At 41.5% G+C, this 18033-nt stretch overlaps 1 protein-coding gene across 1 annotated transcript in view; it reads right to left on the bottom strand.

Moving 5' to 3' along the window:
* RAB3B (RAB3B, member RAS oncogene family) overlaps window positions 1-18033 on the bottom strand; it is a 55776-nt gene that overhangs the window by 36909 nt on the left and 834 nt on the right. Inside the window, exon 2 of the mRNA XM_008576333.1 lies at window positions 11054-11281. Within this exon, the coding sequence (XP_008574555.1) occupies window positions 11054-11281 (228 nt within the window). The remainder of the gene's footprint in view (window positions 1-11053; window positions 11282-18033) is intronic.

An 18033-nucleotide genomic window follows, 5' to 3' on the forward strand; every position in this document is an offset into this window, starting at 1 on the left:
GACACAACTGGGTATGCCATCTCTTCTAACCCTGTCTCCTCCCTTCCCCAATGAGACCTTTCCCTGGGACTTCTGAAATTCAGCTTCCATCATCAGAAAAAAATCTCTTTTTGCTCAACCTCTCTTCTGAGTGTTTCCTTCATCTCCTTGCTGTAATTGAAACCTGGCTCTCCCTGAGGACTTGGCTTCCCCCGAAAGCCTCCAAACTGCTGGTTACTTCCTCTCTCATCAACCTTGAGTCACTGAGCCAAGAGGTGGGATATATGTTCTTGCTTCTCACATCCGCTTCCAGATCATTCTCTCTCCCTCCTTTAAACAAAACACCTCCAGCTTTGAATCTCATGTGATGAGATTATGCCGCCCACTCATACCTCTACTGACTGATGAACAACTCCTGGTTCCCTGCTACTGTCTCCATAATTCCTGGTGATATCAGTATCCACATAGATGAGGGTTCCAACATTGGGCTCTCATTTCCTTGAACTCCCCTCTTCCGGTGATATTGATTTCTAACTCTACTTCAGCTACTCACTCTCACAGTCATACCCTCAGCCTTATTACCAATAGTAATTTCAAGCCTCCCACTCTCAGACCACTGTGGTCTTTCCAGCTCATTCCTTTTAGATTCCCAGCTTCAACGGTCTTCATCTCCTGCCATCTTTTCACCGTCCTTTCCCGCTCGTGTCCTTATCTATTTGCCCAGCTTGAATTCTGTGGTCAATCATGACAATGGCTTCCCTGTACACACCCTTGACTCCCTTAATCCTCTATTGCTTTGTCATACTCAGTAAAACCACACTTTTATTAAAGTCACCAACTCTCTGCCTATTGTATGCCTCTACCCATAGAGCAAGACATGGTTGGAGAAAAACACAACCATGCTTCAAATTCATGAATTTAAATTTATGATCATTAATTTCAAGTGGAGCCTTAATGCTAATCAGCAATCAAATTACATTTCCCTAGTCTATTCACTCTCACCTTCCTAGATGACATTTTCCTCTCTCCTGAAATCTCTCAGCTTCCTCCCCCATCTTCCCTCTCAGCTGATGACCTTGCTTCCTACTTTGTCAAAAAATTACATCCAAGAGAACTCTCACTAGCACATGTAACCCCAAGCAGCACCCATGCCCAAGCCCTCTGCTTTCTCCTGTGTTAATGTGGATGCACAGTCTGTGCTCCTAGCAAGGACTCTGCACGTGATCCTGTCCCCTCTCGGCAGCTCAAGGATGTTGTCCCAGAAATTCCTCCTCTCTCCCCTATATCATATCAGTTTTGTATTGTTTCTTTGTTGGTTGCTTGGTTTGTTAATCTCTATTGGATTGTTCTATCAGCACACAAATAACAGTTACCTCTCCCCTCTTAAAAAACAAAAACCTCTTCTGACTCACTTCTCCCTTCACCTTCAGCTACTACCCCAATTGTCCCCTTTTCTTTTCAGTAAAATCCTTGAAAGTGCTATGAAATACTTGGTGTCCCTAATTTCTCTTCTCTCACTCTTAACAGGCTTTTCCCCCTACCACTCCACCAAAACAACTTGTATCAAGGTTACCAATCAACTCCATATTGCTAAATCTAGCGGTCAATTCTCAGTCCTCATATTTATAACCTAGTAGCCATATTAAACATATTCAGCTGATCTTCCTCTGTAAAACTATCTTCACTTGGCTGCTAGGACACCACACTTTCCCTTTTCACTTACCCCTTCTCAGTCTCCTTTGTTGATTCCTCCTCATCTTCCCAACATCTTAACTTAGTGTTGGGATGTCTCTGGGCTCAGTCCTTGGACCTTTTCTTTTTTCAATCTTCACTCTCTCATTTGTTAATTTTATTTGGTATCATGATTTTAAATACCATCTATATGCTGATGACTTGCTAATTTATATCTACAGCCAGGGCATCCACCCTGAACTGCAAACTCATTTATCCAACTGCTTATTCTAGTATCTTTACTTGGTTATCTAACAGGTGTCTCCAACTTAACATAACCAAAGTCAGTCCGCAGTTGTCTCCTCAAATCCTGATCTTCCTGCTGTCTTCCTCATCTCAGTCAGAGGCATCTCCAGCCTTCCAGTCGCTCAAACCAAACCCTCTGCATTATCCTTGACTCTTCCTCTTCTTTCTTCCTCCATATCCAGTTCAAATCCTGTCAGCAATATTTTCAACATATATCCAGAATCTGACTACTTTTACTACCACTGCCACTACCACCATAGTTCAAGCTATCATCATTCCCGGCCTTAATTGGTGCAAATCCTAACTGGTTCTCCCTGCTTCTGCCCGTTGCTCTTCATTATTTATTTATTTAATTTATTTTTTGGCCATTGGCTGGTATGGGTATCCAAACCCTTGATCCTGGTGTTATAACACCATGCTCTAACCAACTGAGCTAACCAGCCAGCCCTGTAATTTATTCTTGAAACAGGCATTACCCTGCCTCAGAGAAATCCTGTTAAATATTAAGATGTAAGTCACTAAAATGTTCTGGAATTAGATAGTGGTGATAGTTGCAAAATTTTGTGAATATACTAAAAATCACTGGACTGTACACTTTAAAAGGGTATAGTTTTATGGTATATGAACTATATGTCAATAAAAAAATATGTTATTAAATGCAATGTGTTATCTTGGATTGGATCCTGGAATAGTAAAAGGACATTAGTAGAAAAGACTAGGGAAATTCAAATAAAGTCTATAAATTTAGTTCATCATATTGTACTAATGTTAATTTCTTAGTTTTGATAAATGTACCATAGTTATACAATATGTTAACATTAGAGAAACTGGATGAAGGATACGTGGGAACTCTGTCTTATCATTGCAACTTTTCTATAAATCTAAAATTATCCAAGGATAAAAAGTGTATTTAAAAAATTTTTCAGACCATGTCATTCCCCTGCTCAGTGTCTACAATGTATCATCGATATTTGTGTGTGCATGCTATATCCTCTCCCCTCCGCTCCCTATACTGAGTGACCCTTAGAAGTAGGGATGTTATTTTACCAATCCCTACAGAGCCTGGCACAGCCGGACACATAAAGGGTCCTCAAAAGCGATCATACTTTTGCAAATGTCTTTTCTTCTGTAAAGCCCTTCCCCTACATTAACCTGAAAAACTTGTATTCATTTATCAAAACCTAGATCCAATGTCCCCTCCTTTCTGAAGCCATCAATGATTTTCCCAGGTAGAGGTAGCTGTTATCTTTTGTGTTCCTACAATTTCTTCATCCCTTTATTAAATAATTTATATTGCATTGTAGCTCTTTATTTGCCCTCTATGACAGCGCCTGGCACATAATAGTGACATGATACATGTTTATTGGGTGAATGAATGCTCAGATGGCTTCTAGGTTATTTCTTTTTCTCCCACACCAATTTGGATGAGGGGAAGGAGGTTGTGGACCCAAAGAATGTGTCCTGGAGGTCTCTTGAACAGCCCATCAGAATTCCTGGTTCATTCATTTGCAAATTACAAAGGCAGGCTATGCCTGCAATTCTGATTTGATTTCCTATAGTGTTTGTTGTGATTTTAAAAATCAAACTAAACCTCCTCCAGCAACTGGCTCCTACAGGCTTTGGGGACATGAAAGTGTCAGCATGTCTCTGCAGCCACACCAGGAAACTTGCTGCCTAGAAAAATCAATTCTGATAATCATAAGAGCCAAGCAGGGGATGGTATACTCAGGAACTGTGTCCACATTCCTGGAACCATAGGGACTTGTCAGAGCACCAGTCTCGCTGTTCAGCCTCCAGATTCTTCTGTGCTGCCCATCAGTCTCTCTACATGTCTCGAGCTTATGTTCAAGTGGCTAGATTTCACCTTACTGAAGGTGGCAGGAGGAGCACTGGAATGTATTAAGAAACCTCACCATGGGCACTCAGTAAAGTCCCTCTCTCTCTCTGAGCCTCAGCTTCCTCATATCTCAAATGAGAGACTGAGATGTGATTATATCTAAATTCACAGGCCTGTTGGAAACCTAACAAAGTGACAGGCCAATCTCATCAGACAGCATGAGCTTAAGACACACACATTGCCTGTTTCAGGCAGTTAGTGGAGGGGGCTGTCTTCACAGGAGAAGAAACTTGAGTCAAAACCTTGAAGGATAGGGAGAATTTATATTAATTCGTCCCCATGTTATTAATAGATTCTGTGGTAATCAGAATAATGGCTTCCCAATGATATACACATCTTAATCCCCAGAACCTGTGAATATTTTACCTTACATGGCAAAAGGGGATTTGCAAATATGATTAAATTAAGAATCTTGAGAAGGGAAGATTAACTTGCAATATCCAGTTGGGCCCATTGTAGTCACAAGGGTCCTTATAAGAGAAAAGCAGGAGGGTCAGAAACAGAAAGGTTGGAAGATGTTACACTGCTGGCACTGAAGAAGGAGGAATGGGCCCCAAGCAAAGGAATGTAGACAGCCTCTAGAAGTGAAAAAGTCAAATTAAGGATTCTCCCTCTAGAGTCTCCAGAAGGAACATGGACCTGCCAACATCTTGATTTTAGCCCAGTAAGATCTATTTTTGACTTCTGGCCTCCAGAACTGTAAGATAACAGGTTTGTGTTGTTTTAAGCCACTAAGTTCATGGTAATTTGTTAGAGCAGAAATAGGAAATTAATACAGATGACCATTAGATCACTGCTCAATCTCACATAATAATCCATTATTATAAATTCTTAAGTTCTAAGGAAAAGTCTCTCTTGATGTCCTAGTTTGCTTCCTTTAATCAGAACAAGAGAATTATGGTATTCATTTTATTTCAGTTTTGGAGCTCAGAGGGAAATGCAGTCTCACTAGTTCCTGGAAAGCAGAGAATGTATCATATTCATACAAATATCTCTATCCCCAAAGTCTAACACAGTAAATATTTGTTAAATGAGTGCTCCAGAGCCACAATCCTCCTTAGTCTAGGTTTCTGGAGTGATTACCTTTCACACATTCCTAAGCTCCCTTCCATTTCATTGTACTCTTATGTTACTGGCCCTAAAATACAGGTCCCTGACATTCTAAGATTTAATATTCACTAGCTTTAATATTTGTAAGTGGCTCCAAAGCCATGTGGTGACCTAAAATTTCATCAAGGCTGCTGTGTGGGAATAAGGCAGTTAGCTAATGAGTGAGCCTACCTGACTGCCCAACACCCCATCTCACTCCAGCCTTGCTGTTCTAAGCTCCTGATCATACAGGGAGTCATTCTCTTCACTCTTAAGACTCCTTCTCCTATTTGTCCCAGCTTTCATCATTCTGCCCAACCCCTCCCTCCCCACTTTGGAGCTAAGGCTTACTATCTATATCTTTAATTATAATAAGAGCTGTTGGAGGAGGGACCCTCCTTTCTGCCTCCATGAGGAAGGCTGTCCATGGAGATAGAGGCTCCTACTACAGACCTGCTGGAATACTTTGATCCTTAAATATTAGTAAATCTGGGCCATGTGGACTTTGATCTTGAGTGCATGTTGTATGGGCAATTGTAGCTAGTGGCCCATGTCAGGCTGTGACTGGGTTTGTATGTCTGTCTGACTCCAGAGTAAAGTATTAACAAGCCCCATTTGCCTGAAGACATTAGCCGTGTGCTTTACCTTAGCTTTTAAGAGTAATAAGGTTTTCACATTACTCCCCATCTCTCTGACTCCTGCATCCATCTCTCAATTGGTTCCAAATCTAGGTGGGGAAGAAAAGGAGTGCCATTTATTGATCTCCCTAGAAGCTTAATAAAAACTACTATTTGTTGAGTGTTTACTTTGTGCCAGGCACTATGTTGGTGCTTTATGCACATTATCTCTTTTAAATCATCACCAACACAGCAAAAAAAAAAAAAAAAAAAAGGGGGCTAATCCCCATCTCTCTGACTCCTGCATCCATCTCTCAATTGGTTCCAAATCTAGGTGGGGAAGAAAAGGAGTGCCATTTATTGATCTCCCTAGAAGCTTAATAAAAACTACTATTTGTTGAGTGTTTACTTTGTGCCAGGCACTATGTTGGTGCTTTATGCACATTATCTCTTTTAAATCATCACCAACACAGCAAAAAAAAAAAAAAAAAAAAGTGGGCTAATGGAGGTACACACAAGTGCCATGATGGCTGAGGACCTCAGAGGAGGAAGTTGAAGAGAAAGAGGAAGGATAATGGCAATACCAGGACAGACCAAGGAGCAAGGACAGTGGCCTCTAAGTCCTTCACAAAAGACAGATTCCTTGAATCTGCAATAGAAGAATGCTGGAGAGCCCAGCCAGTCCATTCGCTGGTCCCCATTCCCCTCAGACACTTAAGACACTCCTATCTTTAAAGTCTTCTTGACATGCAGGTCACCAAAAAAAGTCTCACTGGTGGGAGTAGGAAAGATAAGATTCTGTCTTTCTACAGTGGAGGCCCCTGTCACTGCATCCCCTGGCAGGAACCAGGCCTGGGGAGAGCTGACGTGGTGAAGCTCATCAGCTAAGCTAGCCTTTTAAGTTATGAGTAGAGTTGAGCCTGAACCCAAGCTGCACGTCAAGTTATAGGACCTAAGTCACTGTTCAAGAACTCCCAAGCTCTGAGTCTCACTACCTGAGATTGACACAAGTTTATTCTTTCCTTCAGAGGGCCCTTACCAGTTGAAATGGGATCCTTTTCATTCATGTACTTAGTGTCTATCTTCCCTGCTAGAGCATAAACTCCATGAGGGTAGGAAGGTTGTATCCCCACCCCTGGCACAGAGTGAGTACCAGATAAATGTCTATTGAAGGAATGAAAAATGAAGTTTACATTTTGGCTCTGAACTGGTAACTTGACATCTCTGGCCTCAGCCACCCATTCTTTAAGGAGATAACTACCTCCCTGGGTCAGAGGGAAGGTGTGAAAGAAACAAAGAATGATTTAAAGCACATACAAGAAGAATGTGCATGGCTGACAATACCCACAGTCCTTCTGATCTATTCAAGACTTCATAGTTCTCCATGGGCTTCCCTTTCCATTTCCTCACTTGATGTTCACAACAACTCATGAGGCAAGGACAGCAAAGATTATTTCCCCATTTGATAGTTGGGGAAACAGGCCCATGGAGGGAAGGGCCACTCCAGATCACACAATGACTACAGGGCAGAAACAGGACTAGAACCCAGGATTCCAGAGTCCTAGGTTAGCTCAGTCCTCCCACAGAACCTCAGATTCTTCCCTTGACCAGCACCAGACCTGACAGCCTCTGCAATGGACCCCACAGGGAGGTGGTGGAAGCCCCTTCCTTCTCTCCTCTTCCTACAGGTCTCCAGGGGTTGCTTGGCAACCAGCACCCAGTAGTAAGTGGCCTCTAGTCAGGTTGTTTCTGCGGAATTACCAAGTCTAGCTCCCCTCACACTCATGCGTGCTCTCACACCCTTTTAATGAAAATTCTCCCCAAACCCCCTCTCCTCTGTAAGATTTTCTTCTCTGATCCACAATAGTAAACTTCTTAGGAAACAGAGGAGGCTCTCAGAGACTCATGTGGTGAGGGGCCCCAGGGAATAAGGCATTCCTAATGCCCTCATCATCCAAGATCCCACAGAGATGACAGAAACTCCTTTTGTGGGTGGTTCTGCTCAGCAATGCTCATAACTCTTCTTCCCTCTCCAACTTTCACCCTGACAATGGCTTTCTGAAATCCCCTGGGAGAGATCAAATGGGCTGGAGGAATTTAATTGAACATTTTATACTGTGCTAGTGAGTCACTGCACACGTGCAACTGCAGATGGGAATCCTTGGGAGGCGACCCAGTGACCCTTTGCATGTGGACCAAGAGACAGAGAAAGGAACGAACCTAACATTTATTGCATTCCTAGTATGTGCCAGACATAATATTTTGTTATCACATTTAGCCCCCTTCAGCAAACCTGTGAGGCTTTTATAGTCAAAGATATCTATTCATAGAAGCAAAGCGACTTACCAAAGCTCAAACAGCATAAAAAAAAAATCACAGAACTTTTATGTACGCAAGTAGATATATATAAATAGATGTATGTGTTCCTCCCTCACCCTTTACAATTACTGTAGTCCCTCCTTATTGGAGAGGGAAAAGTTCCAAGACCCCCACTGGATGCCTGAAACTGCGGATAGTACCAAACCCTATATACAGAATGTTTTTTCAATTTGATAACCAAGACAGCTACTAAGTGACTAATGGGTAGCATGTAAGAAAAATTCAGGTGTAGTATGCACTATATATATATATATATATATATATATATATAGATTGTATACACATACATATCTACTTCTGAACACAAAAGATATTAAAATTTTTAAATGAAGTAAACAATATTTAAATTTTAATGTATTTATGAACAGTACAGAAAACTTTATTTTTGCTACATAAAAGCACATGCACACACAAAAATACTTCGCTAATTTTTTTTTTTTTTTTGCAAAAGTAATGTGATTGACTATGTCAGATCTAATCAGATAGTCATTGATTTTACCCGGAAACGTGTCTGATGATGAACTTGTACTGGGAGTCAGAGAAATATCAGTTCAACCATTTTCTTATGCTCACTTGGGTTCTCTATAATTAGTATAGTCTTCAGTCAGAGGTTTCTTTACAGGGCTCTTTAAAAACCACATATCCATTGTGAGGTTTCATTTAGTTAAAACTAGATAATATAACCAATAAATCCACTTAACCAGGCAAAGTTAAACCACAAAAGGCTGAAAATGAACAAAAGAATGAAGGAGCCACCACTGCCACCCCTTAGAAGGGCAGAATACCTCCTCCTACTTCAAGATTTTTGAGTATAGGTTATGTGATTATCTGATATTGGAATCAAATGAAGATATCTGCATCAAACCACTTGGTAAATATTAGTGAAAATTAATTTATTTTATATTCATAGATAAAAATAAGCTGTAATGATTTCTTCAGCTCCCAAAGCAGTTCTCAGGCATGTACTCTCTGCCAAGAACCCTCTGTTTGTTGAACAAGGTTTCCCTGACCCCCAAGCTGTAACCTGTAGCCTCTCCAGCAAATTTCTTTCTTGGCATCCCCTCCCTGCCTCAATCCAGTTTCACTGTATTGCTCACCATGCCCCAAATACCCTGTGTTTTCACAGTCCTCTGTGCATTGGCTGCAAAGATGATGTCAGATAACACAAGTGAAAGCATCTGGCACATAATAGGTGTTTTTATTAAATGCTTGTTGACTCTCACCACAAGGCAGTTAAACTAGATAATTGGTTCACCAATTTTAGCCTGCCTCAAAACCACCTAGAAGACTTGTTATAGCATAGACTTGGGCCCCGCTCCCAGATTTTCTGATTCAATAGGTCTGAGGTGAGGCCTAAGAATTTGCATTTCTAACAAATTCTCAGGTGATGCTGATGCTGTTGGTCTGGAGTTCAAACTTAGGAAACAAATGAACTAGATGACTTGTATAGCTTCTCCCCTTTCTAATGTTTTATGATTCCTCAATGCCTTTAATAGAGAGTAAATGAACAAAATGAACTTTTATTTCTGTATAAATTAATATTTAGCATTATCATAAATGGAAATATGGGCTTTAGAAGATAGATGCACTGTGTAGAGAAAAGAGCATATAATTTAGAATCAGAAAATCAGAGTTTGAATCCCACTTTATAGCTGAGTGGTTGACTTAAGGCAAGTTAGTTAATCTCTGACTGAGTTTTTTCCTCTGCAAAATGGGTGTATTAAAATATCTAACACATAGTTTTAATTGTGTGGTATATTAATATATGAGATATAATTTATAAAAATAAAAGTACTGTATACAGACTGTCCCAATAAGATATATGTTCAATAATATACACTGAACAAGTAGAATGAATAGATAATAAACAATACATGTTTTGAGTACTTTATATCACAAATTTTAAAAATTTCCAATCCCAGTGCTAATTTATTATCGAAAAGTATATGATCTACATGTTTCTATATCATCTAAAATATATACATATTTTATTAGTACGATTGGTGGACACCAATAATAGTAGTTGTGGTGGCCAGCTTCCAAGACAGTCCCCAGTGATCCTTTCCTCCTAGTATTCATAATTTTGTGTAGATTTCTTCCCACATTGAATCAGTAACCAATGGAATACTCTAAGGCTAAGTCATAAGAGATATTGCCATTTCCTCCTTTGCTTCTCAGACCTCTCACTCTGGGGGACGCCAGCTGCCATGCAGTGAAGACACTTAAGCAGCTCTGTGAAGACACTCTAAGAGGGCCAAATGGGAAGGAAGGAAGCCCTCCTGCCAATAGCCAACATCAGGCATGTCAGGAAGCCACCTTGGAAGTGGATCCTCCAATCCCAGTCAATCCTTCAAATGACTGCAAACCAAGCCAACATCTGACTATACCTCATGAGAACCCCAAGCCACTCCCAAATCTTCGACCCACAGAAACTATGAGATAATGGATTATTATTGTTGTTTTATACCACCAAGTTTTGAAATGATATGTTATGCAACAATAGAGAAATGATACAGTAGCTAACATTTATTGTGCATTTGCTATGCTCCAGGAATTATGCAAAGCACTCAATAGCTCTGTGATGTAGATGCTATTATAATCCCCAAAGAACAAAGGTTGTCCCAGAGAAGTTAAGAAATTTAGTTGTAATTCCTTGACATTTTTAAGACAAGTGAACAGATATGATGTGGGGGGGGAGGAGAGTGAGGGAGGAGGGAAGAGGAATGGGTAAGGGGTCATGAAAATTGACTATAATGTATATCGAGAAGTTAAAATAATAATTTTAAAAAAGAAATTTAGTTGTTTCCATATCTAGTAAGTGGCAGAAGTAGAATTTGAACCCAGGTCTCTAACTCCAAAGCTCAGTTTCTTGGTCACTCAGTTACACAAGTCAATATAAAGCCTCTTGGACAGTTAATCAACAGAAGCAACTAAACCCCCAGAGGAGAGCAAACTTGCATAAAACCAGCATGGGGCATCCAGAGCCCAGACCTGAAACAGCATTAACACTTGACACTGAGACCCAGAAGTTCCAAGCCAGCCCCACCTCACAACCCTTGTGCTGGCAAACTAGTCACTTTTCAGGACGATGCTGCCCAAGATGTCCAGCACTCACCCAGATCTGCAGCTTCACTCGCTTCTCGTGACGGTAGACTGTCTTCACCTTGAAGTCAATGCCCACAGTGCTGACAAAAGCCGGGGTGAAGGTGTCATCGGCATAGCGGAAGAGAAAGGAGGTCTTGCCAACACTGCTGTTACCAATAATGAGTAGTTTGAACATGTAGTCAAAATTCTGGTCAGAGGCATCTTTGACTCCAGTTTTACCATCAGTTACTGAAGCCATCTGCAAGAGAGACCTATGGTCACTCAGGAACACACCTTCAGTGTCACAACTCACCAATCTTTTAATGGTCACCCTGTCATTCACACACTCACTCCCCACTCCAGCATCACTGAGGAAATGCACACTACTCAGAATCACCCCAAGACTGTACCTGCTCCAAATGTTGTCTCAGGATTGGGGTGGAACCCAGCTCCTCCCATTCATTCTTTCAGCAAATATTTACTAAGCACATTGTTCTGGGTCAAGCCCTGTGCTGGGCATGGGGAATACAAATATGAATCAGACATGATGTCTGACCTCTGGATGGCCACAGACTAGAATAAAAGAGCAGGTAAACATAGAGTAAAACAGTAAGTAAGTGATAACACAGAGGGAAGGCCTGGCTGAGGAAGTCCACAGGAAGCATCTAACCCAACCTGGAGCCATGGTGGTCAAGGAGAGTCTCCTGTAAGAGGCAGCTCCTGAGTTGAGTTTTGAAGAAGAAGAAAAAGCCAAAGAGTTGAGTTTTGAAGAAGAAAAAAATGCCAAAAACAGAGCAAACACGTGAACATTCCAGGAAGAACTCAGTACAGGGCTATCATTCCCCTGCTTTAAAAACTTTTATGGCTCCCCACAGCTCTAAAGATCAACCCCAAACTATTCACCTTGACAAAGAACCAACTAACCAAAGAACCAACTCTCTAAGCTTTATCTTCCTCTAATCCTTCTCTCCACCAACCTGTGCTACCCTTATATCAAATTACACACTTTACTCCAAATATGCCACATTATTTCTTGCTTTTGTCTCTTTATGCATGTATTCCTTCTGCCTAGAATGCTCTTTTCCTCCTAACAAACTTCTATTCATCCTTGTAGGTCCAGGTCAAGTGTCATCTTCCCTGTGCACGGTAGAGACATGCACTCCTGCTCCTACATTCTCAGAACACTCTAAGGGCACTTGAATCTTTTCAGAACGGTTTACTATTCCAGCTCCTCTTTTAGACTGAGCATCTGGGACTTAATGTACTTCATTTATGTATGCCTGGCTTCTAGAACAAATCCTAGCACATAATAGCACTCAGTAAATATGTGCTGAATTAATAAAAGTTACTTCATCACTCTGGGACCTCATCTGGGAGATAGGAAGAACAATTTTTGCCCTGCTTTTCTCACAGGGCTATTACAGGATTCAAATGAGATAATGAGATAACAATGATTGAGACCTTTATAAACTGGTAAATTCCACATAGGTGTGACCATAAGTCCTTATTATTCCAAATCCTTCAAAGCCTAGATACTTTGTCAATTCACTCACTCATTCATTCAGCAAATATTAATTATATGTCAGGACTTCCCTGAGACCCCAGCCCTCTCAGACCTGCCACCATTGTCTCTTTTCCTAGCACACTTTAATTTGAACCCCATAAGCCAGCGCTTGGTCACATAGTCTTATTTGAGTCTTTAACTGCTTCTTCTACATCTTGAAAGGCTCAGGTACCCTGCTTCTCCTCATGAAATCTCTTCTTGTGCTCAGCACTGGGTACTCAGATGGACTGGGTGAGTGGTCAGAGGAGAGTGGGAGGACAGCCCTAATGTGAGATAATGTCACTTTCTTTAGGAATTCCTGCTTTTTTCTCTAAAGGAAAAGAAAGGTAGTGAGACTGACTGGTGGATGTGGCTCTATGTGCCTCTCAGGTGAGCTGTAAGAATAAGAAGCTGACAAATGTAGAAGGTCTAAAGCTCTCTTGAAGAAAGATCAGACAAACATGTAGAATTATTAGCAGCCCTTTAAAAAGACTTCCTCAAATATGTCAGCACTAGCCTCCTATGGCCTCTGTTCTTCCTTCTCTTTGCTCCCAGCTCTCAAGCTTTTATCTGAGACTGTCACCTTCATCCTTGTATCAATCTGCTCCGTGACAAGGTTCACTAGGCAGGTGTGGAACATGCCCAGGACACTTGGAGACTGAGACATAGCATCTACATATTTACATGGAAAAAGAAAGTGAGGTTGGAGGCGGGGATGCCACTGCCTGCTTAAACTGTCTAATAGCCTAAACTTTTCAGTTTTTCAAGGTGCAACACCTATTGCAAGAATTGATGATTTAAAGGAATTATGCTTTTTCTACCTAGAACAAGGGAAACAACCACAATGACCTCACACCATCCTCCACTCTGCTGCCAGTCATCTTTCTTTGTTTACAAAATTTCTACCATGAAAATATGCACTCATTATAAAAATTTTGTAAATTATACAAAAGTATAAAAAAAATTTTTTTAATTGGCTGGCCTCCTTCCCACTCAGAAACTACTACTGTCAATATTTTAGTGTATTTCCTCCAATATTTTTTCATGCACAAGAATGCCATCTATTTTTAAATTATACCTTATAGGTTAATTTAAAAGGTACTATACACTTATTGAAAAATTCAAAAAAATTTTTACTACTTGCAAGTATTACTTTTCCACCATCTGTAGTTTGTGTTATTTCTTAGTGTTTAGTATAAAAAATAAATAATATGGAATCTAAAGCTTTATAATGAAAAGTAAATCTTGCGGATTCCATTCCTGATTCCCAATCTCCAGTTCCCCTCCCTACAGGCAAACATGTTACCAATTAATGTATCCTTCAGAGATAGTCTTTGCATATATAAGCATGTTGTTTTTAATTTTCAGTTGTTTTTCTATTCTTAATCATTAAAAAATCAAACTTCAGTGAAAATTTTTTTGCATAATCTTTGTTCCCTTTCCTAATTATTTCCTTGGGAGAGATCCCTAGAAGTGGAATTGCTAGTCAAAGGATAATTTTACTAAAACAGATTTGATCCTTACATCAATTTCAGGTCCTTTATCTTGTTTTAATCTTATTTTATTCTCTAAATAAACCTGGGAAATAAAGTTGGAAGGACATGAATTATTATTTCCACCTTGTCAAGAAGGAAACTGAGGGCCAGAAATTAAGAGGATTTGCCCTCGTCTCACAGCTAACAGCTGAGACTAGACTTCGTACCCTGCAGTGTTATGGAAAAGTTTAAAATTGCTGCTATATCCCTCATTTGAATTACTGGGCAAGTCATATTGCTTCTGTAAGCCACAGCATTTTACCTTAAAATAGAGAAAACACCACCCACTTCACAGAGCTATGGTACAAATGGAATGAGCAGTACTGTACGTAAACAATCTGGCACAATTTCTTGGCCCATGGGAAGTACTCAATAAATATTATTTCACTGGCCCATTAAATTCATTTCTGCAGTCAGATCTTGTTCATCTGCCCCCTCTGATTGGGGCTCCATTACATGGGCCTGTTTTACAATGAACTGTCTGCCTCCCCTTCTGGATTCAGGGGAGTCTTACCCATCCTCACACCCTGTCAACAACAGACCTATAGTAAACACTTAGGGGATGTTATTTCTTTCCCTAAATATTTAAGCATTTTCCATATGCCAGACTATCAATGTAAATGTCATATTACCACTCTTCATTTTTCTGATGCGGCCAGCTTTATACTCGTAAATTGCTAGAATTAGAAGGTATTTTCAAGTGGCAGCTTTATCATAACAAAAAGCCTGGCTACTCGTCCCAGCTTTCCCAGTAACTCAATGTATGAACTTGGGAAAACCACTTAAACTCTAAGCCTCAGTGTCCTCATCTGATAATAATACCTACTTCACAAGGCTGCTGGGAATTTTAAATAAGAGAATGTATATAAGTGTGCTTCATACACTCTGTTGAGAAAAGTACATGTGGCCTCATCAGGCCACATGAGAAATCAGTGAGAAATTTGCCTGCCTTTATTAGCTATGCCTGCCACAGGTGGGGAGTGATGGTAAGAATAAAAAATAGGTTCAATTTCTGGTCTGATCCATCTCCCTTCATTGTACAGGTAAAAAATTTTTTTTAAATGAGGTTCCTCAAACAGAAACGATCTGTCTGAGGTCACAAAGCAAGTCACTTAGAGGGTCATGACTAGAACTTTTGTTACTTAATGACTCCCAAATTTGCCTAGGCTTAAGGAAGACAAAAACACAACAATTTTAAGGTGAGTAAAAGTGCACCCCCAACACCCTAAGCATCTCATTACCATGTACTTGCCATACTGTACTGTCAACATCTGCTATGTACACACAGCATGGCTTTCCCAGTAGGTGGTGTGAGAATTGGGAGAGGCAGAGAGCTGAGGATTCAGTTGAAAGGCACATTAAGGTGGAAGCCCCCATGGGGATCTTCTCAGGAGGGGGACAGGGGCAACACAGACATTTGGAAGAGAAGCAAAAAGCAGCCCAGCAGGCAGCCGCCTGAGGCAGATCTGAGCAGACAGGTCACTGCACAGGGTTGTGTGCAGATCCGCATTTGTAAGATAAACATTGATCAAATCTTTCCTCTCTTTTGTGACAGTCGCATAAAATGATAGATCTGGGCATCTCACTGTCTCCGTGAGGAGCAATACAGATGAAGGCCCAGGGACCATCCCCAGTCCCAGACTGGGGGGAAAGAAAGAAATGGCTCCTTCAAGGGTTGCTGTGAAAAATAAATAACCCTTTCAGTCTGATGGGTGGCAGAAATACACTCCTAAAGAAGCCAGCTCTAGGAAAGAGGGACGAGAAGGGGAGAGAGCCCTAAAATCCATCAGGAAGAGATCAACTCAACACATGCAGCAAAGAAGTGAATGGGTGAATCTCTCTTTTGATGGAAAATGCATGAGATTGAGTCTGAGAGACTTGGGTTGAGCCCTGGCTGTCTCAGTAGTTGTGTAACGTTAGGCAAATCACACCCTGAGCCTCAGTTTCCTTTTCTATAAAATGAGTTAATAATATGGCTCCCTGGCAAAACTGTTGTAAGAATTAAAACTAGTACATGGGAGAGTGTTTGTTTTTTTGGTTTTTTGGGGTTTTTTGTCTCTGTGTTTCACATTTTCTACTAGCAAGTCATCTTGAGTAGGGGAAATATTTGGGGTTCCAAATAAAACAGACTAGATTCAGTTTCCAGCTTTATCACTTATTAGCTATGAGATGTTGGCAAAAATTTTTATATGAGCAAGATACAGTTTCCTTGTTTGTAAAATAAGCATTGTCGGGAAGATTATAGGTAATCTGGGTAATGTGCCTAGCATAGTATATGGAATATAGCAGGTGCTCAATAAATGCAATTCCTGTCTTCTTACTGGAAGCATTTATCAATGAGGATAAGGAAGAAGCTGGGCAAATGTGGACTTTACTCTACTATATGCCTTTTCTCCCTAAAGCCATAATCCTTTCTTTAAGCTATTTCCCACTGCCAATGTATCACCACTAGTCCAGCCCAGCGCACCTCCTCACTGTTTTCCCAGATCTCTTAGAGCCACAGAAACAGTATCATAATACCACCATTTATTAAGCACCTACTAAATGCCAAGCTTTCCACTAGGAATATGCTTTCTATGCATTCTATCTTGCACACAATAGATGTTTGATAAATGTTCATTTCATTCCTTCTCTACATTGGAAAGTGATAGCCATGGGCAGGATGGTTAACAGAATGTAGGCACACCTTTGAGGCAAACCTGCACAAGAACATCAGCGGCATCTCTCTTTTGCACACTGCTTTACAGTTTACAAAACTCTTTTCACCCACATTATTCTGTTTGATTCTCACAAAAATTCTTGTGGGTAGATGAGGAAATTGAGGAGCACCACCACAGCTCAATTACTTATTTAGTCAACATTCACTAAGCACCTACTGCGGGCCAGGCCCTTGCTGTACTTTGGGGAAATGGAGAGGAACCCTAGGAGCTCCAAGCTTAGAGGGGAAATCTATTTGAACAGTCTCTGTAAGTTACTGATGCCTCCCTTCATATTGTAATCCTTAAGAAACTGGAGATTTATTTCTTGGACTGGAGATCATTTTACACATCTGCCTTTTCCCATACTGTTTCCTCTGATAGAAACACTTTCCTCCACTGATACCAGCAAGCTGCCTTTGACCCATCTGCCTCCACCAAAATGCCTCTCCTCTGACTGCCACAGCACCAGGGCTTCCCACTATCATACACAGGACCTTCATGACTTCCATTGTCTTCATTTGTTTATAGGCACAGAACGAGTGGACATTCTCCTTTGCACACACACAACCAATCCTTTTACTGTCCCTCACCCCTTTCCACCTGGATTCTAGAAAGCTGGGATGGAGGGCCCTTCTTTCTCCCGCCCCTCCACACCTCTGTTAGCTTTCAGAGGCCACTGCCTTCCCCTATCCTAAGTCCCTTCCATGTTTGGACTCCAGAACAGAGTGGGCCTGTGGATGAATTTTTCTGTCCACGATTCTCTTCTCGTCCGTGATCCCAAGTGGCAGTGTGACAGGGTCCAGTGCCCAGTCCCCTCCTCAGTCTTCTGACACAGCCAGCTCCTGGGCTTCACTCACACTCCCATTATCTTTCCACCCTCACACCAGGACCCACACCTGGCCTCAGCTCCAGCCTGACCCAGCGCCCCACCACCCTAAACTCTCCAAGTTTTCTCCCGGTTCCTCCACTTCCAGCCGCCAGACCCTGCTCTATTCCAGCACCTCCTCCTCACTTCTGACCAGAACCCAGGCGCCCCCAGCCCATATCCAGGGCCAGTGCCCTCTCCCTCCACCAGCTCCCCGCCACCTTCCTCTGCGGTCGGGTAGACCCTGCCTGGCCTCCCACCTTCCCATTTTTCCACCTTCCCGCCTGCAAGCCCCACCCCTCGCCCTCCGTTCACTGTTCCCCCCTCTCCCCCACCCAGCTGGGCTCCACGCTCAGCCCCGCCCCCTCC

This window comes from Galeopterus variegatus, unplaced genomic scaffold (assembly GCF_000696425.1).
Source record: "Galeopterus variegatus unplaced genomic scaffold, G_variegatus-3.0.2 Scaffold6, whole genome shotgun sequence".
NCBI lineage: Eukaryota > Metazoa > Chordata > Mammalia > Dermoptera > Cynocephalidae > Galeopterus > Galeopterus variegatus.